The following is a 24,078-nucleotide window of genomic DNA, read 5'->3' as shown; positions in this document are numbered from 1 at the left end:
TAATGTGAATGCAAAGTGGACTGAGACTCTACCAAAACTTAAATAGACTAAAAAGAGACCTGAGTCCACTTATAAGGCCAAGTACAGCGTGAATGCTTCTTTTTCCTCTCAGTTCACTTTTTGGTCCGCATAAAGAGGTCTGAGTTAGGCTGGTATATCTGGTGTATTTATATGCATCAAGTGTTATTTGAGACAAACATGCCTCAGAAACTACACCTGCTCCTACACTACAGCACAGGTGTTTGAGCACTATGAGCAGTGAGCACATCTATGTTCTTGTGGATTTGGCGGGTCATATTCAAATCCAGATGACGTAAACGGCAGCGTAGACCAATGGGAGGAGAGGGGGGCGTTCCCTACTATTTGTTCCAAACACGAATCCGGAGTGCGAGGCTCTTTTTCGCAGGTATGTAGCAGCTGGGCAAAAGAAAACAAATTTATCTGATGCTTATTTAATCAAATCTAAATTTCTGTCGGTGTTTGAGCGCTTTCTGCAAGGGGCCGGTTGATCAGTAGATTAAAATGTCGTAATCGGGGCTGTTTGTTAGATCATAGCACATTAAGGATAGAAAAGGGGGCAAAGCTTTGGCCAACTAACGATCAAAAGACGTGTTTCTGTGTCTTATGCTGCACAAGTACATATATATGTTTCTGATGTTTTCATGTGGTCTTTTTATAACTTGGTTTTCGATCTGAAGGCAATGTTTAGATTTGTAGCGCTGTATTTGGTGTTCAGAGGGGGAGGGAAGAGCTGCACATACACGGTTAGACATTTTCCCCTTCAGTCTCCCAGTAAACAAAGAATATTGGATCATCTGGCGTGTTTCTGCTGTTATGCATGATCAGATCTCGCATTTCAGATCTTTGCATGGTCGCAAACAGAGAGTCCATGTTCATGCGATCGCAATTTTAGTTCTCATTTTGACTTTGGGTCTGATTACTAAAGGACAACATGTCATGATAGAGGCGTGTATGTTTGAGCTCTGGTGTCATGTTCGTGTGTGCTTGTTCGATCCAGAAAACACGAGATTATGAAGTCGCTCTCTAATAAACGCGTTTGAGGGTGTTTATATGTCGATCTTTTGTTCGGTGTCGTGTTATACTATTCGCTGAACATGCTGGATATTTTGAGCGCTTTGCTTCAGAATCAGTCCGAACACTTTTATTCTGTCACTTTCAGTTGTTTGGGTCTCGGTTTGTATCGAGTTTCGTCAGTATTTTTTAAAAGAAACGCGTCCTGAGGGGCGCAGCGATGTACACATACACTCACTCTCCCGTCTCAGCTCAGACTGACTGCGGAAGGACGGGGCGAGGGATCCCGGGCACTAGCCTAAGCCCCGCCTCTCGTGGGCGGAGCACGATAATGTGAGCCTCACGTCATTCAAAACGGCCTCTCAGAGCGCCTGGCCAGTCAGAATCACGGATTTCTGTGCACGAACGCCCCTGAGAGATTACGTCATGCGTTGAGCCCTCTCCGAGTCTCCGGCCAATCAGATGCAGCTGTTCTAAAAAGGGGTGTTATCTAAGGGAATTCGGGCTTCTGATTGGTCATCCTCTCTGGGAGTAAACTGTGGCGTAATGTCAGACGGTCACGTGTGGCAGGAAGTTCAGGAAGTTGTTGAAAGCGTTCAGACGTAGTGCCCGGGCAAAATAAAGTTTATATTAATATCAAATAGATTGATCGTGCATTGTTTACTATACATCTAAAATGTAATGAAGTAAAGCCAGAACATTTCGCTGCTCACTCTCGAGACTTCCGAGAAAATTAGTTCACACGCTGCTAAAAGCAAGTTGCCCTTCCAGGAGTTTCCCTGGTGTCGAGACTCGATTTCAAACTCTCTGTGTGTGTGAGTGAGTGAATGTTTTATGTGTGTGAGAGAAACGCTGGCGGGTTTGGTCTCAGCCTTTCAAACAATTCTAATATCTACATTGAGTGACAGGGTGAGCTTTCAATAAAAAATACGGATTTATTTGTTCCCCAATGGCGTCCTCTGAGCTAAGAGCCAATCAGAGAGCATAGTGGGCGGAGACTTTGCCCAAAGGACAAGTTAGCCCCGCCCATCCGCACCGCTTGTTTTCAGCAGGATTTTCTGCGCAAGATGCTTTTAAAACAGTTTTAACGGTGTTTTCACACACAGTTTTAGTGTTTCGCTGATGTTTTAACTACTGTCTGGTGTTTTGTGTTGTACAGTGCGCTAACAGGAGCTGGTGAGTCCCAGAGCTCCAAAATATCAACTTTACTCATCTTCATTCAGTACGTTTTAAGGTTTAGTTGTAAATCTCTAGCTTTTCTCTCAGAATGAAAGTCTCGAGCTTCAGTTATAAAAGTGAATGTGATGAATGTGAATGATTTCCTGGCGAAAGTTTGTCATTTTCAGTCGCGAGTTAGTTAGCTAGCATTTTTGCACGCATGTGCAGGACTCATGTACACACATACATACATATACGCACACATACACACACGCTTATATTTTTAAACACATACAAACACACAGATGCTTTATACACTATATATAAGTTTATATGTGTCGTTTTCGTGTTTTATGAATGGATGAATACAAATTATATTTTCATTTTCTCTCCAAATGTCGAACATGTTCTGTTGACCCTGAATGCATATCTTCATCACTGCTTTTTGCAGCCACTATAATCTTGGTTGCAGTTAAAACTATGTTTTCTTTGGCAGAAACAGTATATTACACTAATGAAAAGCACAAACTTGAACTGGTACAAGGATCACAAACCAATGTAAGCAATCACTGTAAGCAATCACTGTTTACACTTTAAAGAGTCTCTTTCACTTCTCAAGCTTTGCCAGGTGTTCTGAATATTAGGTCATATTTGATCAAAATCAAAGTTCTAAAAAATAAAAATCTGTAAAATCCATCCACTAATTAAACATTAGTCTAACCCAAATGTATGGTGAAGAGTGATGTTTCTTTTGGTTTTTCTGGATGTATTGGAACCCAAAGGTTCTGTTCTACACTTTTTTAATCGGCTAATGTGAGCCTAGATGGTCCACATTTAGTAAACATTTTTTATTTCGCTTGATATTGTAATTGTGATTATTTCGACTAATATAATTTACATTAAAGGAATATTCCAGGCTCAGTACAAGTTAAGCTCAATCAACAGCATTTGTGGCATAATGTTGAGTACCACATAACATAATTACACCAATTTTTGGAGGGTTTAAAGGCAGAAATTTGAAGCTTATTATTTTATAAAAGCACTTAAATGAGTTCTGTTAAAACGTATTTATATTTGAGCTTTAAAGTTATTTAAATTGTCTTTTTACGGTCATTTTTGGGTTTGCGGCATTTGCACAGTTGCAAAATTGGATATAACTTTACACAAAAATTAAGTGGTTTTATGGCACTAAAATCATGTTAACACACATTGTTTACGTCTTGTAACAATACTTTTGAAACAGTATTTTAACGTTTATGGATTGGCACCATTCACTTCCATTGTAAGTGCCTCACTGTATCCCAGATTTTTTGCTTTTTAAAGAAAAGGAGGGATGAGTCAAAATACATTATTGTGGTAATCAACATAGTCACAAATGCTATTGATTGAGGTTAACTTGTATTGTAATATTAAAACACTTTTATTTTTAATTTTTTTTTTATGTAGGCTACATGTCCAAAACAAGCTGAGGACTGTGTTCCTGAATGACTTTATTTGTACAAAAGTGTTTTTACAATTTCGAATATATTATACACAGAGAGTGATCAATACAACAATACTAGAATACTAGGTTGTCATTACTGATATGCCGATAGATTAATTTAAACGTTTCTGATTTGTCAGTGCATTTTTGCACACAACAGACTAAAAAATACATTGTATATACAGTATAAAATTTTTTCGCAACATCAGTGCAGTAATTGACACTTTTCACGATTTTGCAGCCCTACATTGTAGCTTATTCTGGCCAAGAGCTAGATTTGCTGCCATGACCCTTTCAAAATTATATAAATTAGTGCAAATCGCGTAAGGCCAGCCAATCAGATTGGAGCTTATTCTGGCCAAGAGCTAGATTTGCTGCCATGACCCTTTCAAATGTTGTCAAACCACCATATCTTCCTCTGAAGAGCTCATTGTCGCAGCCTTGTGAACACGACTTTGTATTCTGGCAAAATGATATAAACTAGTGCAAATTGTGTAAGGCCAGCCAATCAGATTGGAGCTTGTCAGTCTCATTGGCAAAAAAGCTCTTGCCACTTTTGTGTACAATATGCACCAGTTAGTGAACAATACCGGACCAGTGTGTGGTAAGTGGTTATGCTGTCTAGACTAGATGATATCCTGTTGGCCGAGGGTCTAAACGAAAATATCATGGTATTTCATGTTTCTTTTGTGTCTTCCCAGGACTTAGTGTTCTCTGAGTATGAGTACAGCATGAGGAGGCGTTTAGAGGATCAGGAGCCAGTGTTCACCCCACAACAACGCCGCCTTCCTGGCAGCGCCGAGGGCTTCCAGCATAGGGTTCTTGCCCCGGCGCCCGCCGTATTTGAGGCTGTGACTGACGCCATGCAGCCTACTCCAGGAATACAGTACCCCGTTCCTCAGGGGTACCAGGTACTGAAACTCACCATCATGACTTGAAGAGAAAACTCAACGTAGAGGTGGACAGTTCCCACTAATGTCCGCTATAGCGCCTCTTGTGGCAATGTTGAGAATGTAACGGTTACTTGCGTTGTTCCAAATTGCGGTATAAAACATTTTATAAAACAACAACGCACATAATCGATCTCACATAGCTAGAAGCGCCTGCATTCATACTTGCCTAGAAAATATTTCAGCATTAAGAAACGTCTTCATGCATTATTCACTGTTTCTGTTTTCAGGTGCCCAATGTGGCACAAAGTTCAAGTGGTCATGGTCACACTCCTAGCCCAGCGGTCCACAGCGGGGCTCACCTTCACAGCCCAGTGGTCCAATCCCACGGTCCAGCGCCAGTGCAAGGCCAAGGCCACGCCAATGCCCACCCACCCACGCCCTCTGCATCTGCACAGGGACAGCAGCAGTTCCAGAGACTCAAGGTGGGACATGGGATGTTGTGTTAGGCTGGATGGGGAGTCAAACAAAAGGTGATTTACCATGAATATCAGTAACATGTATGAACTAAATTGGATCATCATTTTCTCTCCTGCAGGTAGAAGATGCCCTGTCTTACCTGGACCAGGTGAAGTTGCAATTTGGCAGTCAGCCACAGGTCTACAATGATTTCTTGGACATCATGAAAGAGTTCAAATCTCAGAGGTGAGTTTATTCAGCTTATCTCACTTCTCTCATTACATTTAAATACACACAAACTTCTGTTTCACAGGTTTTACTTTTACTTTAAAGTAAAGCAAAAAGCCACTCAAGGCATACATTACAGTGATTTTTTTTTTAACACTGATAAGGACAATATGAAGTAGAGTGCCTAGAACCCCCTCAATGGTGGTAAAATCACTCCATACATTAAGCAAGCCACTTTTATAAAACATTATAAAAGACACCAATGTTCAGTAATTAAATTTATTAATAATAATATTAATCACAGTTAACAATTCTTCAAGTTCTTAGTAATATAATTTACAATTGGCAAGCCATATGATTATAGGAACATGGTGCATTAAAGGGATAGTTCACCTAAAAATTAAAATTCTCTCATCATTTACTCACCTTCATGCCATCCCTGATGATGACTTTCTTTCTTCTGCAGAACACAAACAAAGATTTTTAGAAGAATTTCTCAGCTCTGTGGGTCCATACAGTGCAAGTGAATGGTGGCCAGAACTTTTAAGCTCCAAAAATCACATGAAGGAAGCATCAAAATAATCCAGTGGTTAAATCCATTTCTTCAGAAGCGATGTGATGGGTGTGGCTGAGAAACAGCTAAATATTTAAGTCCTTTTTTTTTTTTTTTTTTTACTATAAATCTCATCCTTTGACCAGCCCAGACCAGTAGGTGGCAATATGCACGAAGAATGTGAATCGCCAAAAAAACAAAAGATGATGATGTGGAAGTGAAAGTGGAGATTTGTAGTAAAAAAAAAAAAAAGGACTTAAATATTGATCTGTTTCATCCAGACTTATCATATTGCTTCGGAAGACATGTATTTAACCACTGGAGTTGTATGGATTACTTTTATGCTGCATTTATATGCTTTTTGGAGCTTCAAAGTTTTGGTCACTATTCACTTGCATTGTATGGAACTACAGAGATGAGAGATTCTTCTAAAAATATTTGCTTCTGTTCTGCAGAAAGAAGAAAGTCATATACATCTGGGATGGCATGAGGGTGAGTAAATGAGAGAATTTTCATTTTTGGGTGAACTATACATTTAATATAAAAAACAATTGATGTGCGGTCACACGTGTGCTTAAATCAGCTAATTTACAGTGACTTAGAATTAGTGCTGGGCGATATGGCTTAAAAAATTATATCTCAATAGTTTTCAATCTATTGACGATATTCAATATACACCGATCAGCCACAACATTAGAACCACCTGCCTAATATTGTGTAGGTCCCCCGCGTGCCGCCAAAACAGCGCCAACCCGCGTCTCAGAACAGCATTCAGAGATTATATTCTTCTTTAACATGCTCATCTGTCATCTCTCTCTGTCATTCTGCAGTATTGACACCCCAGGCGTAATCAGCAGGGTGTCCCAGCTCTTTAAGGGTCACCCTGATCTCATTATGGGGTTTAACACATTTCTTCCACCGGGATACAAGATTGAAGTTCAGACCAATGACCTGGTTAACGTGACCACGCCCGGTCAGATCCACCACATCACACCTCACGGCATCTCTGTGCAGAACATCCCCACCGGACCAGCGCCACAACACCAAAACCAGACACCTGCAAACCCCACCAGCACGGCTTCCACGCCACCCACCCAGCCCACACCGAAAAGCAAGGTAATTGCATGAGCAAAAGTGTTGTGTTGTTTTACAGAAAAACATTGTGGATTCATAAATATGGAGATATATATCAAATAAAGACTGAAAAATATTGGCATGTAACTTTTTTTAGCTATAGCCTGCCGTAGTTCAGATCAGGGGCAGTGATTTTTTTATTTTATTTTCCATCCCTCTCTCTAGCCGTTGCAGTCTCCGGCTCTGACTCCAAGCAGTCACCCCAATCCATCCATCCCGCCGTACGCTTCCCCACGGTCACCCACGCCGCAGCCCCTCACCCCCGTCAGCAGTATGCCCTCCGCCCCGCCGCTGCAGAACAACCAGCCTGTGGAATTCAACCACGCCATTAACTACGTCAACAAGATTAAGAACCGCTTCCAGGGCCAGCCCAACATCTACAAGTCCTTCCTCGAAATCCTGCACACATACCAGGTCGGGTCTGACACCTACCAACACTGAATATAAAACTAAAAGGAATATTCCAGGTTCAATACAAGTTAAGCTCAATCGGCAGCATTTGTGACAAAATGTTGATTACCACAAAAAATTATTTTTGACTTGTCCCTCCTTTTCTTTAAAAAAAAGCAAAAAAAGTTACACTGAGACACTTACAATGGAAGTGAATGGGGCCAATTTTTGGAGGGGCTTATAATTTTATAAAAGCACTTACATTAATTCTTCTGTTAAAACTCATGTGTTATTTGAGCTGTAAAGTTGTTTAAATCATAATTTTTACAGTATTGTTTAGGGTTTTAGGGTTTGTTGACATTACATCATCACTGCAACGAAGTTGTAAAATTGGATATATACACAGAACAAGTTAGTAAGCAATTTTATACCACTAAAATCATGTTAACATGCATGTTGTTTATGTTTTGTAGCTTTAAATGGTTGGCCCCATTCACTTCCATTGTAAGTGCCTCACTGGAACCCAGATTTTTTTATTTTTTTTTATTTTTTATTTTTTATAAGAAATGGAGGGGCAAGTAAAACCTTAATTTTTGTGGTAATCAACATTATGCCACAAATGCTGTCAATTGAGCTCAACTTTTATTGAACCCGGAATATTCCTTTAAGAGTATGGCTAAATTCAGAATGGCATACTCTACCACAATGCTCTTACTATTTCTGCCGTATCAATAAACAAATATTATGGTAGTATGCGATTCCGAATTTAGCCTATTGGATACTTCTCACTCGATATAATGAAACATTTGGGCTCCATAATTCCAGCAGCCCTCACAAACTTACTCTAAATTTATGCTGACAAGACAAGAACCAAAATTAAGTTGCTTTCAAGTTCAATTTCTCCCTGTCAGTAATTATAATTTCTTTACAAAACTAACAGATGGATGGATGGATGGATAGATGGATAGAGTATATTTTACTTGCATCTCTAGTTGTGTCTAATGCTGGTTTTTTGGTGATTTGTGAAACAGAAGGAGCAGCGTAATGCGAAAGAAGCGGGCGGGAGCTACACACCGAGCCTGACAGAGCAGGAGGTTTACGCTCAAGTAGCTCAGCTCTTCAAGAACCAGGAAGATCTTCTCTCAGAGTTCGGCCAGTTCCTGCCAGACGCCAACAGCTCTGTGGTGAGTTTGATCATGGCCCCGCCGCCTCTGTGACCCTGCCCACTTGAGCCACACCAACTGATCTATAATACAGAACTGGATTGTTGATGACATCATAACACTGAAGCAATTGCGGCGTCAGATTTGTATGCCCAAACATTCCAGTGTGCCTACTTGCTTAATAGGAAATCATCTCATTTCAAAGACAGTTCTATATGCACCGATCAGACACAACATTAAAACCACCTGCCTAATAGTGTGTAGGTCCCACTCGTGCCGCCAAAACAGCGCCAACCTGCATCTCAGAATAGCATTCTTCTTACCACAGTTGTACAGAGCGGTTATCTGAGTTACCGTAGACTTTGTCAGTTCGAACCAGTCTGGCCATTCTCTGTTGACCTCTCTCATCAAGGCATTTCCATCCACAGAACTGCCCCTCACTTCTAAATGAGAGATGTTTACGGTGATGTACCGTAATAGGCTTGTGTACTCGCCGGTCACACAACAGAATCGCCGGCGTACGGCAGTAAATCGTGGATAGAATATATTTAAATGTCAGCAAAAGTCAAATTTGACAATATCTGTGCTGTCTTCAGACCTGTATACACCTTTCCTGGGACTTGGCATGGTGTTATCTTTTTTTTTTGGCCATTGTTTTACGGGTGTTTTTCCATTCACCACCATTGTTTCCTCACGCTGATGGTCATAAATATGACGGCAGCGGGTGAGAAAGTGACATCACCGAAACAGGTCAGTATCAGTGGCCTCGGCTCACTATAGTTTTAGAATATAATTCAAAACAACCTGAACATTCTAAAAACAAGATGAACCAAATGTCACTTTTTGACCTGTGGTGTCTTCTGCAGTTTAAACACAAAGATAAAAAGTGACATGTTAATTGTCGTTTTCTTTCTCTCTGCACTTCCTCTAGTTGCTGGGCAAGACAACAGCGGAGAAGGCCGAATCCGTGCGTAACGATCACGGTGGAACGGTCAAGAAACCACAGCTCAATAACAAGCAGAGGCCCAATCAGAACGGCTGCCAGATCCGCAGACATTCGACTACAGCTGTTACTCCACCTGTGAAGGTACGCTGCCACCACAACCACTAAACACCCACGCAGAAAATATGAAATTTTGAAGATATCAGGGAATTTTAAGTTTGTGATTTTAAGGCCTGGGAAAGTCATGGAAATGTAAAAAGACACCAAGAATACAAAGTTTCCTAGTTATACACAGCTGAACAATATTTCATCAGCAAGAAATTGCTTTTATTTGAGTGCAGTCTCTACAGAAGGATTTTTAAACTAGTTATGGGTAGCTCAAAAATATTTCATCAGCTAGAAATTGCTCTTTGTGAGTGCAGTCTCTTTTAAAATGATTTTTAACCTAGTTATGCACAGCTCTACAATATTTCATTGGCTAGATCTTTTTCAATTATTTAAAAAAAATCCACTAATCACCAACAACTGATGACGACTGCTCTCAACTTATTGATCTGAAACATCTTCATTCAGTGATCTGTTTTATTTGTTTTCCATGGGCTAACTTGCTTGATTTCTCAAATCGTTTTTTTTTGTTGTTTTTTTCTAGAAAAAGCCTAAGTTATTGAATCTCAAAGATTCATCTGTGGCCGACGGCAGCAAACATGGTGGAACAGAGTCTCTTTTCTTTGACAAAGTGAGTTGCACTGAATTAATGCTGTTTTTTTGCTTCTTCTTTTTTTCATCTCAAAGGCCTAGTTTTTCCAGCTGTATTGACTAACATTAATGATATTTTGTAGGTGAGGAAAGCCTTGAGGAGTGCTGAGGCCTATGACAACTTTGTACGGTGCCTGGTCCTTTTTAACCAAGAGATTATTTCACGTGCTGAGCTGGTTCAACTTATGGTTCCCTTCCTGGGGTAAGTCTGGGTTAAAGTGGAGACTAAATTGCTTAAAAGAAAATATTTTAGGGATTTCCCGATACCGTTTTTTTTTTTTTTGAGAACGAGTATGCGTACCGATACTTCCTTTTCTGTACTCTTTGATACCTGTTTTTTGTTTTATTTTTTCTGAATTCCATATCAACAGTTTATTTAAATTTTATCATCAAAATGGTGTTTAAACCAATTAATTCATCAAAACTTTTTGTTTGTTGGATTTTTCCCCTTTTTCACCCAATTTGGAATGCCCAATTCCCAGTGAGCTTTTAAGTCCTCCTGGTGGCGTAGTGACTCGCCTCAATCCAGGAGGCGGAGGACGAATCCTAGCTGCCTCCGCATCTGAGACCATCTTATCACTTGGCTTGTTGAGTGCGTTGCCACGGAGACATGGCGTGAAGCCTCCACACGCGCTATCCACGCTCAACTCACCACGCGCCCCACTGAGAACGAACCACATTATAGCGACCACAAGGAGGTTACCCATGTGACTCTTAGCAACCGGGCCAATCTGGTTGCTAAGGAGACCTGGCTGGAGTCACTCAGCATGCCCTGGGATTCGAACTAGCGAACTCCAGGGGTGGTAGCCAGCGTCTTTTACCACTGAGCTACCCAGGCCCTCAAAACTTTAATCAAATGAAAATAGAACAATTAATTTTCAACATAATATTGCATTATTTTTGTCAAAAAATTTGCTGCATAACAGAGCATCACAGACGTGCGATATAACTTAAATATAATACAATTACTATTTATTGTCATAATTATTATTATTAATAGTTTTACAGTGAATATTATAACTATAAAATTGTGATATATTTCTGTTTTTATTTTGGCAGAAGCTTTTATTTTGAAGCCCTTTCTGTTTCTGTGTAGAGGTGGGTAAAAATATCGATTTTCCGATGCATCACGATCTTCATTTGAACGATATCGATTCTTAAATCCCAAGTTCAATCTTTTACTCTATGCAGCAACCCTCCACTACAATGATAGGAAATCGCTTCCATTTGCAACCAAATATTGCGCTATGCGACTAGAATGTATATATTTGGCAACTGACTGGTAAATATTTACCTTTTACTCGCTAGTAATTGTGTAGTACAGTGGTGGAGTATTCAGCAGTGAGATCCTTTCACTGTGTGTTGAGAGTAAAATTTGTTCCAAGTAATGTGAGTCCAAAGACGAGATCCACACAACCGTTTGTCACTGAATAATGTCTCTCTTAATTCTGTTCTCTACAGTCAGTTGTTGATCAAAAACAACAAAAAAGAAACATTAAATTGTAATCAGACTTAGCACAGATGAGGTAAAGCCATTCAAGTCTCTCTCATTTACATGCGCTCATTTACAGAAATGCCGGTTTTCTTAAAGAGACAGTACTGCTTTTAGCATGTGTTCAACAAATCAATGTAAATACCTGTAAATGGTACAAATTATGCAATTAAACAATAAACGTGTAACAAAAAAATGATATATGAAATATAATATCTTATTTATTGATTGAATACATGGATTTGTTAATCTTTTAAAAGCCAAAATGTGACCAATATTAAATCAGTAAAATAATATTTTCATAATGTACCTGGTTAAAAGGCCCCCTGTATAATTAACAGCATTAACTGGGAGAGAATTTCTTTCATATGTAAGTAAAAGGGACATTATAAGTGAATTATACCCAAATAAATCGATATCGAATTGAGAGCTAGTGAATCAGAATCGAATCAGGAAATATGTATCAATACCCAGCCCTACTTCTGTGTGTTTTTAACACTAGCTTCTCACTTCCCGGAAAAGCAGTTCGCTACGTGACACAGTGTGATTTTAATTTGTGCGCTGAATGTTTGCGTAACGACATTCGTACGTCAGATGGTATCGGTTTTTGGAGCATTTTTACGAGTACATGAGTGCGGTATCTGTTGTATTTATTTTGTAGTATTGGGCTTGTGTTTTAGATTCTTAAAAATGTAATAACCAAATCATTTGAATTTTCTTTGTCAGGAAATTTCCTGAGCTGTTTACCTGGTTTAAAAACTTCCTTGGCTATAAGGAGATGTCACACATGGAGGCATACCCTAAAGAACGAGCCACTGAGGGAATCGCCATGGAAATTGACTATGCCTCATGCAAACGTCTGGGCTCGAGTTATAGAGCTTTACCCAAGAGCTACCAGCTGCCCAAATGCACTGGCAGAACACCACTCTGTAAAGAGGTGAGACAGAACTTTACCTACAAATCCCATGACCTGCGTAGAACCACTGAACAAATCGGAAGATACTGATTTCTGAATTGTAGTCTTCTAATATTCCTTTGTTAGAAGATTTTAAATTTGTTATGATCATTTACAGACTGATTTTGGTTTCATCTGAATCCATCAGGTGCTGAATGATACTTGGGTTTCCTTCCCCTCCTGGTCTGAGGACTCTACCTTCGTCAGCTCAAAGAAGACTCAGTATGAAGAGCACATGTACAGATGTGAGGATGAGCGGTTTGAGGTGAGACACTTCCACGCACACACGGGAAGTTCTTCTTTTGCTGGTTTTAAAACGTTTGTGTGATGCCCCTCTTGTTAACGAATGTGTTGATTCCTCACTGTAGTTGGATGTCGTCTTGGAAACAAACCTGGCCACCATTCGAGTTCTGGAGTTGATTCAGAAGAAGCTGTCTCGGATGTCTGCAGAAGAGCAGGCAAAATTTCAGCTGGACAACAGTCTGGGTGGCTCCTCTGAGATCATCCATCGAAAAGCCATTCAGAGGATATATGGAGACAAAGCTCTGGATATCATCGATGGGCTGAAGAAGAACCCAGCAGTGTCTGTGCCCATCGTACTCAAGAGGTTAGAGAGAATGAATATAGCTTAAATAGATTTTTCCAATATTTCTGTTAAATCGGTCTCCAAGTATTGGCCAAATATTGCCCAATTGGTTTGGCTGATATATTTTTCTATCCTTAATTTACAATCTTACAACCAAATATGAAACTGAATTTGGATTCTTAAAGTTGTTGTTGTTGATGAAGCATCACTTTATAGCAAGTTTTAAAGGTACTAAACAAGTTTTATTGCTTCCTGAGCAAAGTGAAGGTAAGTAGAAGTGACGTAGCACTGAAATGTCTCGTATCGATTTCTTTTTCAGGCTTAAGCTGAAAGAGGAAGAGTGGCGTGAAGCTCAACGGGGTTTTAACAAGATCTGGAGAGAGCAGAATGAGAAATATTACCTGAAATCTCTCGACCATCAAGGCTTTAACTTCAAACAGAATGACACTAAGGTTCTGCGCTCTAAAACGCTTCTCAATGAGATCGAGAGCATCTTTGATGAGGTGAGACGCTCTTTATCATTTAGAGGAAGTAACAAGGGTTTGTTTTTCTCAAAGAAAAGATGGTTTATGGTTGTGTGTTTGTTTAGCGGCAAGAACAGGCTTCGGAGGACAGCAGCACGACCCCTAGTGGCCCGCACATAACACTTACCTACGAAGACCACCAGATCCTAGAAGACGCGGCAGCTTTGATCATCCACCACGTGAAACGCCAAAGCAGCATCAACAAAGAGGACAAATACAAGATCAAACAAATCATCTACCATTTTATCCCCAGCATGCTCTTTTCCCAGCGGAGGGTGCTTTCGGATGCCGAGGAAGAGGATGATGAAGAAGACATGGACCTCGACGAGGGAGCATCAAAGAAGCACAACGGGCTAACGGGAGGAGTTGGTGGCAGCCCGACAAAGTCCAAACTGCTCTTTAGCTTGTCCACGGCTCAACGGCTTCACTCCTGCGAGGATGCATACAATCTGTACTTCGTGAATAATAACTGGTACATATTTCTCCGGTTGCACAACACGCTGTGTTCGCGGCTGCTGCGGCTCTACACGCAGGCCGAACGGCAGATCGAAGAGGACCTGAGAGAGCGCGAGTGGGAGAGGGAGGTGCTCGGACTCAAACGGGACAAAAATGAAAATACGGCCATTCAGCTGCGTCTGAAGGAGCCCAGTGAGTATAGAAAGTATACAATGGACACTTTTTACATTTTTGGTTTCGAACCTGGAAGTAGTGTAGCACGGTAAACTTCTCTAGCAGTGAATGGGAGACCAGTTTATAAAAAGGTTTCGTTTGTTAACACTAGTTAATAACATTAGTTAACATGAACTAACAATGAACAATACTTTTACAGCATTTTTTAATCTTGGTTAATGTTAATTTCAACATATACTAATAGATTTTTTAAATCAAAAGTTGTATATGTTAACATTAGGTAAAGGTTAACTACGAAAATTAAAATTCTCTCATTTACTCACACTTATACCATCTCAGATGTGCATGACTTTCTTCTGCTGAACACAAATGAAGATTTTTAGAAGAATATTTTTGCTCTGTTGGTCCATACAATGCAAGTGAATGGTGGCCAGAACTTTGAAAGTCCAAAAAGCACATAAAGGCATCATAAAAGTAATCCATACGACTCCAGGGGTTAAATCCATGTATTCAGAAGTGATATGATAGGTGTGGGTGAGAAACAGATCAATATTTAAGTCCTTTTTTTATATAATTCTTCTCCCTGCCCAGTAGGTGGCGATATGCACAAAGAATGTTATTCGCCAAAAACAAAAAATAGGAATGTGTAAATATTGATCTGTTTCATATCAATTTGATTCTGGAGATATGGATTTAATCACTGAAGTCGTATGGATTACTTTTATGCTGCATTTAAAATTCTGGTCACCATTCATTTGCATTGTATGGACCTACAGAGCTGAAGTGTTCTTCTAAAAATCTTTGTTTGTGTTCAGCAGAAGAAAGAAAGTCATACACATCTGGGATGGCATGAGCGTGTGTAAATGATGAGAATTTTCATTTTTGGGTTAACTAATTCTTTAATAAATGCTCTATAAATATATTATTCATTGTTAGTTCATGATACCTAATGCATTAACTAATGTTAACGAATGGAACCTTATTGTACAGTGTTACCAGATTTTTAAATTAATGTCAGGGTAATATAACACATAGTATAATGTTATAATTTTACACTAAATAATAAAAAAAGATATGAAAAGATTGCTAGATTTACGCTTCTAAATAACATTGAAACACATTATCACAGACTGTAAAAAATGTCCATACTCCTCACAGCTAACTTACGGCAAGCAGCACTTTTATTTCATTAGATATTGTTTGTAAAGGCATAAAGCAGTCTTAGGTTGCAATCAGACAGAACACATTATTGCACTTAAAAAATCTAGTCTCAAAGCATATAATAGAACGCATGTGTCTCAAGACACTGTTTAATATGTGATTTGTTTTTATTTTTTTTTTTAAGAATTTTTTAGCTGACAATATATCTAAAAATGTGGCACTTCTGTGCGAAATACTAAAAACGTCTAGATGAGGCGCAGCGGTCAAAGCGCATGTTTACATAGAAAAACAATGGAAAAAGAGAGCAGACGGACACAAAAGCATGCTCAAAACGGCTCTTTAGATCTGTAATTAAAGCTGACGTGAAAAGGCATTCGCAATGCATTTATCTTCTATGATGACACTTTTCAGAGTGAAACAGAATATTTAGGGTAAATAATGTAGTTCGTGACTTGATTTTATGCACAAGGATTTTATTGGATTGTGGAAAAAGTGATATTATTGCTTAATATTTTTTTGTCCACCCATACAGACTTGTTTACATCAGCAAAAAAGCAAAGTTGTTTTAGAGACTGAGAAAGTTGTGAAAAATATTAGTTTCTTTGCAATAAAGGGTCATCTGTCTGATTGAAATGTCTTGGACTGATTTTAAAAAACGCTCTCTGTCTTTCTCTTTCAGTGGACGTCGAAGTGGAGGATTATTACTCTGCGTTTCTAGAGATGGTGCGTAATCTGTTGGATGGGAATATGGAGGCGTCACAGTACGAAGATTCTCTCCGAGAGATGTTCACCATTCACGCCTACATTGCCTTCACCATGGACAAACTCATCCAGAACATTGTCAGACAGGTTAGTAGTGCTTTAACCCCTTAAACTCTGGGGCATTTTGGGGCTTCTGCCTGCAATTTATCACACTCAAATTTAAAAGCTCATCATTGGTCTCATATTAATAATATGAATCTTTTTTATTTTCCCCCTAAGTTTGTAAGCATGTAATTCTGGTTCTGTTTGCGCCATCTCCCTCCAAAAAGTCTTATTTTGTTCCACTAGATGGCAGCAAGTATCAGAAATAAAATTATCATCACCTTCCATCGCAAAATGGCAATTTGAAATGTAGGTGGCGCTCTAACGCATTTTAGCCCACACAGATGTGCTGGTCCATAGACTAATTGAATAGTCTAATTTTCAGTTCATGCACCACCCCCATTGTTTCATAGAATATCTCGGCCTCTGAGTGGACTAGAAGCTCAATCTAATTGTCATTAGTAAGCTGAGATGCTCCCCTTTGCAATGAGAAAAATAGTATCATCAATAGTTGATAACATATATTTCCAATGATTTGTTTAGCATGCTTTTCTTGCTGGACTGCATATTTTTGCATATAAAAATTTTTTTTTTTTTTTTTTAGAAAACTGCCTGCGTTTTTAGTTATTTGGGTCTTACAGCATCAGTGATCGGTACATAAGAGACTTTGTATTTGGTGTCATACAGATATCATATTTCACTTTGTGATCTTTAGATAATTTTTTAAACTGTGGTTTTCTGGCATCAAAAAAACTGTACATTCACATTCCTGAGAATGAGAGCTTTCATTTGATATATGATTTGTCTGTTTAAGTGCTATTTTACTTTTATATTCATATTAATATTTCTACCACATGACCTCTAGGTGGCGCATATTTGCGATCCAAATGTTTTCAGGCCTTTTTTGATATTTTATGTAACATAAATGCAGAAGTGATGGTTATATGGCAAAATTCAGATTCTAAGCTTTCAAATGATACCTCATATGCCTGACGTATGCATTCGGAGACTTCAACATTTTAAGCGTAAACTTTTTTTATGACACAGTGCCCTCTTTTGGACGCGCCAGTGGTTCCGCACTGGTTAACACAATCAGCTCTGGCATTTTGCCAAATGAAGGAGTTGTAAAATTGCCAGAAAGTTATAAGAAAGATTTACAACTTTAGGATGCGCTGACATATAGAGTCAATTTAGTGAATTTCATTTGTGGAAGTCTAAAAATTATGTATTGCTTACAGAATTAAAATAGAAGTCTCTTGTTTTCTCTTTGCATCTCTGTAGCTCCAGCACATAGTGAGTGAAGAGATTTGTGTTCAGGTGACAGAACTGTACCTGAATGAAAGCAGTCACTCAGCCACAGGTGGATCTTTGCTAACTCAGAGCAGCAGAGCAGCGGCTGAAACGTCTTACCAGCGCAAAGCAGAGCAGCTCATGTCTGATGAAAACTGCTTTAAGGTACAACTTGAACAACAGCTCATGGAAAGTCTATGATTGGAGATTTTTATGTTATCAGAAGTTATTTTCATCGACTGTCTCTCTTTACAGTTGATGTTTATGAAGAACCGAGGAAACATTCAGCTGACAGTTGAGCTGTTGGACACAGAAGAGGAGAATTCAGATGAGCCTGTGGAGATAGAGGTGAACTACAGCGATTAAACACTGAATATACACAGAAACGACAGACAGATATTACTGTCCAATATTATGTGTTTCTCACGCTGATGTGTGTGTGTGTGTGTGTGTGTGTGTGTGTGTGTGTGTGTGTGTGTGTGTGTGTGTAGCGCTGGTCCGATTACGTCATGCGTTATCTGTCAGCTGATTTCACATCTCCAGACCTGAGGGATCATCTGGCCCAGAAGCCTGTGTTTCTGCCAAGGTACCTGTGTTTATTGACCTTTGACCTCTGTGTCTTTAGCATTAAGACTGTTGTCATTTAGCAGTTAAGCTTCTTATAAATAAACAAATAACTTATTCATCCACTTTTGTTTTTGCTGTCTTTCTCCATCTATCTCCTTGTTTTCGTAGGAACCTACGGCAGATCCGTAAGTGTCAGCATGGCCGAAAGTCTCAGGAGAAAGAGGCGAAGGATGGAGGCAGAAAGGAGAACCCAGAGGGCATGAGGATGGAGTGCATGTTCAAACTGAACTCCTACAAGATGGTGTATGTCTTTAAATCAGAAGATTACATGTACAGACGCACAGCACTGCTGAGAGCCCACCAGGTAAAAATCACAGCACACTTTTCTTGACAGTTTAAAGAAAATTCCGGGTTCAATACAAGTTAAGCTTTATCTACAGCATTTGTGGCATAATGTCAAATACCACAGAAAGTCATTTCTCATTCTTCAGTTTAAATAAAGAGCAAAAATTACATATAAGACACTTAAAATTGCTGTAACCTTGATTTTTGCTTTTGGAGAGACGAGTCCATTTTATTTATTTATTTATTTTTTCCGTAATCGACGTTGTTCTACAAATACTGTCAATAGAGCTGAACTTGCATTTAACCCAGAGCTTTAGTTTGCACACCTGAACGAAAACAAAGCGCACCGTTTATTCAAGTGTTTTAATTAAAAATACATCCCATCTCTAAAATGTTTCCAATATGTTGTTTCTTGTACTCCGATACCAACGATATTAACAACTCGACATCTATCTGAAATGCCAGTTTAGGACACTGACCCAAAAGCTTTTGTTTTATTGGTCAGTAAGTTATTTTGTTATTTCATTCACAGTATGTGAATTTTCGCAGTTTGTGCAAAGTGGTCAAATAGAATGTATTGTTTAGCATTAAAATATTGTCACAGCAAAAAATGGTTGTTGTTTAGCTTTAAAATAGTCACAACGAAAAAAATACAATTATCACAATTTGTGTGAAGGGGTCAGCTGGAATGGATTGTTTATTTCTTAAATATTGATGCAGTGAAAATTTGTGTTCAATTTTTGCAATTTGTGCGAAAGAGTCTATTGCATTATTCTATTAGGTTGTAAAAAAAAAATTATACTTTCGCAGCGATAATTTGTTTAAAGGGTTCAGTTGGAATCAGTTGTTTTTAAATATTTTCACTGTGAATATTTTATTTATTTATTTATTTGTGTGCAAAAGGGTCAGTTGTAATGGGTTGTTTATTTTTAAATATTTATTCAGCTAAAATGTTTTCGCAATTTGTGCAAAGGGGTCAATTGGAATGGATTGTTTATTTTTAAATATTGTTGCATCGAAAATGTTCACTTTGTGTAAAAGGGTCAATTGTAGCATTTTGTTTGTTTTTTTTAAAAATATTTTCGCAGCAAAATGTTTTTTCAGTTTTTCGCAGTTTGTTCGAGGGGATCCATTGGAATGCATTGTTTACTTTTTGCTGCAGTGAAAAAAGATTCACATTTTTGCAGTTTGTGCAAAAGGGTCCACTGAAATCGATTTAGTTTTTAAATATTGTTGCATCGAAAAAAATTAGCTCAGTCTGAATAGGCCTTTAGTGACCCTCGGCATTGCGATTGACCTCTTTTTCTGTCTCGCTCTCTCTTTCAGTCTCATGAGCGCGTCAGCACACGTTTACACCAACGGTTTCAGGCGTGGACTCAGCGGTGGGTGAAAGAGCATGTGACCAGAGACATGGCTGCTGAAACCAGCAGGTGGTTGATGGGAGAAGGGCGGGAGGGACTGTTGCCCTGCTCCACCACCTGTGACCCCGAAACCCTTCACTTCCAGCGTATTAATAAATACAGAGTCAAGTACGGCAGCGCATACAAGAGCCAGTGACGTCAGCAAACAGGGCGGAGTGTGGGGCGTAGCTTAGAGATCACATGCCAGGGCCAAGCTAAACTGTCAAATTTGTCCTGTGGCAGTGACATATACACACAATTTTTTTAACAGTGTTTGTTTTTGTTTTTTCCTTTTATACAAGCTGTTCATGCAGAAGTGCAAGTCCCCCAGTGCCAAAACAAAAAGCTAATGACCTGTCAGTCAAACTCAGTCTGGACCAATCAGCACAGCTCTTATAGCAGACCAGCCCACTCACCTGATATATCTAATTCGTTCTGTAACTCTAAACAGCCGGTTGAGCATAAGTGTTTCACTGGTTTTGATAGTGTTAATAATATTCACAGGCAGCAGATCTTACTAAATCTGTGGCAGAAGAGTTGACGTGTCTGAATGAGATGCGTCACTGTAATGACTTTTTATGAAAACGGAAAACATGTTCATAGGTTCCTCTAGTTTTGGGATAAGTGCACTTAACTTGGGAGCGAGAGATTTATTCTACCACGTTTCAGAGGAGAGCAAAGATTTAAGGTGAAAAAAAACTGTAATATTAGAGCGAACAAATAACATTTTTATTGAAAGGCAAAAAGAGTTGGCAATAAAGATCTATCGGTATAGAATTGGTAAACACACTTATGTCTGCACAGTACACCAGCTTACATTGAACATACATGTGAACCACAAACACACACAAAGTTTTGTAAATAAAATGTAAATATCGCCAGACCTTTTTTTATGCCAGATGTGCGTGTTGTGTTTAGTGCTTTAGTGTGGCATTAAGGGAGAATGATGCTGGAATCCACGTGGGAAACGATGAAAAATGCAAGACGGTTTATTACCATTTTTACCAAAGGGAGTTGATTATTAAAGGGATAGTTTGCACAAAAATGTAAATTCTGTCATTTACTCACTCCTGTTCCAAGGAAATGTTGGACAAAATGACATCCTCATCACCTTTCATTTTCATTTCATGGAAAGATAATGCAATGAGAGTGAATGGTGATGAGTTTTGAGTGACATGAGGATAAGTAAATGACAGAATTGTAATATTTAAGAGAGCTATTCCTTTAAGGTTGGGTTTATTTTTGTTTTCTTTCTCCTTTGTGTGTTTTCTTTGTTTTCTTAGTTAAATGTTAATTTCGAAAAGTAGAAATGTATCCAGGTTCTTGTTTTTGAAATGGAAGTTTTTATAAGAAAAAAAAAAAAGCATTTTAATTTTTGAAGTTTGAATATGGATCTCGTTTTCTGTACACTTTTATCACTTGACCGTTTTGGGGAAAAAAAAATCTTCAGCTGTGTCCTCTGACAAATACACAGCTCTATGAATGTAAAGGTCTTTATCGTTGTCAGATGTTTCAGTCTTCACTCTGGATAGATTTCTGCTGGACAAATATAAATATAAATATCTATACACATTTTAAAAATGAGTCAAAACGCATGTCTTTTCTGTGGATCATTATAGACCCTTTATTTGCATATTATTTAAATGAATAAAAATTACATTTGTAGCATAAACATCTGACTAATTGATTTTTATTCTCTGTAGAAAATTTTGACAGTAAAACATAAAATAGCATTACTAAAGTTAACTTTTCTAAAATGTTTTAATTGACTGTTGCAGCTGAATATCTATTCATCCGTTTTGTAAAGGGTCAGGCATGAATTCTCATCTCTGGCCACCAGGGGGCGCCGAGATTCTTTAAATATGATGCTTGCAGTTTCTCAGGAGCTGGATTGTGTGTTCCATTGGAAGGCAAATGTTACTTATAGTTTGTTTGTTTTTGTAAATCCTTATCTGAAAGTCCCAAATGGCTGTTATTGATCCATCCTCACCAGCGCTGAGAAAAGTAACCGGTACCGTGTGACAACAGAGTTGACCTACTACTTCAGAGGTGCCTTGGACAATTATTTACATCTCAATAATGACACTGAGGAACATTAATTACATTTAAAATGCACAGTAAAGATTAAAAACAGGATAATTATTATCTGTTATGCAGCTCGACCAATTGAGTCAATTTCTGAGCCACAATGCCACAGCAAATTTTTGATTGACACCTGTAATGGTATCTTTGGAGGGCGGGGTTTTGGAATGAGGGGGCGTGTCTAATTTACCGGTCTCGTGGAAGTTCCAGAACGGCTAAAATCGTTTTCAACAGCTTTAATGCCTAAAAGGTGCTGTAAGCGATTGTAGCGTTCTGAAGCTTTCACTTTACTGAGCCCTTGAATTAGCCACGCCCCTCATTCCAAATCCCCGCCCTCCAAAAATAATTTAGAGACAAAAACTGAGCAAAACAGCAGCATGGACCTTTTTCACAGACTGATGGCGCATTTCCGGCTTATTTATCAGCTTAATCATGCAACTGTATTATAGTAGACATTTTTTAAAATATTGAGTGTAAATTTATAACATTATTCTTTGTGTTATATTACCCTGGAATTAGTTTTAAAAGATGAATTACCACAGCTGCGAGGGGGGTTTCTATTACAGCTGCTGGGAGAGTGACCCTAAATTTGGCGGCATTTCCCATCTGACTGTCTTAATCCACTGCTCTCTATTTTTTTTCTCTTTCTGGAAAGTCTTTCAAACGTAATCGTGGATTTTTTCTTTTGCTCTTGGAGCAAATGTGTAAGTTAAAATACAATTTTGTTGTGGTTTCCCATTCACCGCTGTCGAAGTTTACCCTGCAAACGTTTACTTCCGCATTCCAAAACCCAGAGTGTGAAAAAGGTCTATTGTTTGTTACCGTGTCTGTCGAATTAAACAGTGGCACAATAGCGCCCTCAAATGACAAACATTATGAATCATAGCCTCAGTGATCCGCTTCAAATGAGAACAAGCAAAATGATTGACAGGTGAAAATCGTCAATGTCCACGGTTTGAAGACAGAGACCGGTGAGATATCTCAGGACACTTACTTCATTAATAACTTTAAGGGAGTAGGGACATTTTTTGCATACTTTTCCATGAAAAAATAGCTTGTATCGATTTTAGCCATTCTAGAATTTACCAAAAACGGGCTGTTGTATTAGCCACGCCCCCTCTTCCCGAAACCCTACACTCCAAAGATATCAAATGAGCTTTGAGACCAATATCGAGCAGAAACAGTTGTCAAAAACAACAGCAGCAAAATAGCGCCCTCAACTGACAACTGTTATGAGCAACATGGCATAAAAATGGAATTAAGTCTCAATAATTCACTGCAACTACAATACTATGAGAATGCGCAAAATGATTGACAGGCAGAAAGCTTCAGAGACCGCGGCCCGCAGTCACATTTTTGTTTGCTGTTTACAGAGTCAAGAGCTGTCACAGAGACCGGTGAGATATCTCACGTGTCACGACACTTACTTATTTCATTCATATCTTTCAGGGAGTAGGACATTTTTTGCATACCTTTCCATAAATAAAACACTTAGAGCACCTTTAAAAGATTAATTTACCCAAAAATGAAAATTCAGTCATTGTTTACTCACACATGTGTTGTTATAACCAGGGTTGGGAGGGTTACTTTTGAAATGTATTCCACTACAGATTACAGAATACATTCTGTAAAATGTAATTTGTAACGTATTCTGTTAGATTACTCAAGGTCAGTAATGTAATCTAAATACTTTGGATTACTTCTTCAGCACTGGTAGATTTTTTCACTTGTTTTGACTATAAAAACTCTGTGAGTACAGTAAGACAAAATACACATGTTAAAAATACATTCTCTGAAAAACCTCAATATCTTATGCAGTGTTGTTTCTAAAACAAGATAAATCAAACGGATCTTGTTTTAAGGATTTTTAGATATTTTTACAGGAAAACAATACAAAAATTATTATCAAGAATAAAATTTTTTCCCTAATATCAAAGGTCTTACTAGAAAAAAGAAATTATGATCCAACGTGAATTTTCTTAATAAAGAAATATGATCATGTCTGGTAACATGTGCATGTAAAATGGATAGAAATAGCATTTGAGCTTAGCGT

At 38.6% G+C, this 24,078-nt stretch overlaps 1 protein-coding gene across 4 annotated transcripts; it reads left to right on the top strand.

The window, feature by feature from the left end:
* Positions 1-372: 372 nt before the first annotated feature.
* sin3aa (SIN3 transcription regulator family member Aa) lies at positions 373-21,615 on the top strand. Of its 4 annotated transcripts, XM_051689124.1 has the most exons (22): positions 2,047-2,208; positions 2,687-2,748; positions 4,375-4,584; positions 4,854-5,048; positions 5,162-5,268; positions 6,634-6,919; positions 7,103-7,351; positions 8,359-8,511; positions 9,422-9,577; positions 10,083-10,169; positions 10,273-10,391; positions 12,408-12,618; positions 12,785-12,901; positions 13,005-13,243; positions 13,542-13,725; positions 13,812-14,394; positions 16,217-16,386; positions 17,623-17,796; positions 17,887-17,979; positions 18,123-18,217; positions 18,367-18,562; positions 19,870-21,615. In XM_051689124.1, the coding sequence occupies exons 3-22, from the start codon at positions 4,405-4,407 to the stop codon at positions 20,098-20,100; spliced, it is 3,825 nt and encodes a 1,274-aa protein (XP_051545084.1). In that variant the 5' UTR covers positions 2,047-2,208; positions 2,687-2,748; positions 4,375-4,404; the 3' UTR covers positions 20,101-21,615. The 4 variants fall into 4 exon arrangements, with proteins under 4 accessions (XP_051545085.1, XP_051545084.1, XP_051545086.1 ...); XM_051689125.1 differs by lacking the exons at positions 2,047-2,208; positions 2,687-2,748 and adding an exon at positions 373-406; XM_051689126.1 differs by lacking the exon at positions 2,687-2,748.
* The last annotated feature ends 2,463 nt before the right edge of the window (positions 21,616-24,078 follow it).

The sequence above is a fragment of the Myxocyprinus asiaticus genome, chromosome 46 (genome assembly GCF_019703515.2).
Source record: "Myxocyprinus asiaticus isolate MX2 ecotype Aquarium Trade chromosome 46, UBuf_Myxa_2, whole genome shotgun sequence".
Lineage (NCBI taxonomy): Eukaryota > Metazoa > Chordata > Actinopteri > Cypriniformes > Catostomidae > Myxocyprinus > Myxocyprinus asiaticus.
Note: the sequence above shows the minus strand (reverse complement) of the source record. Positions and strands in the feature narration are given on the sequence as shown.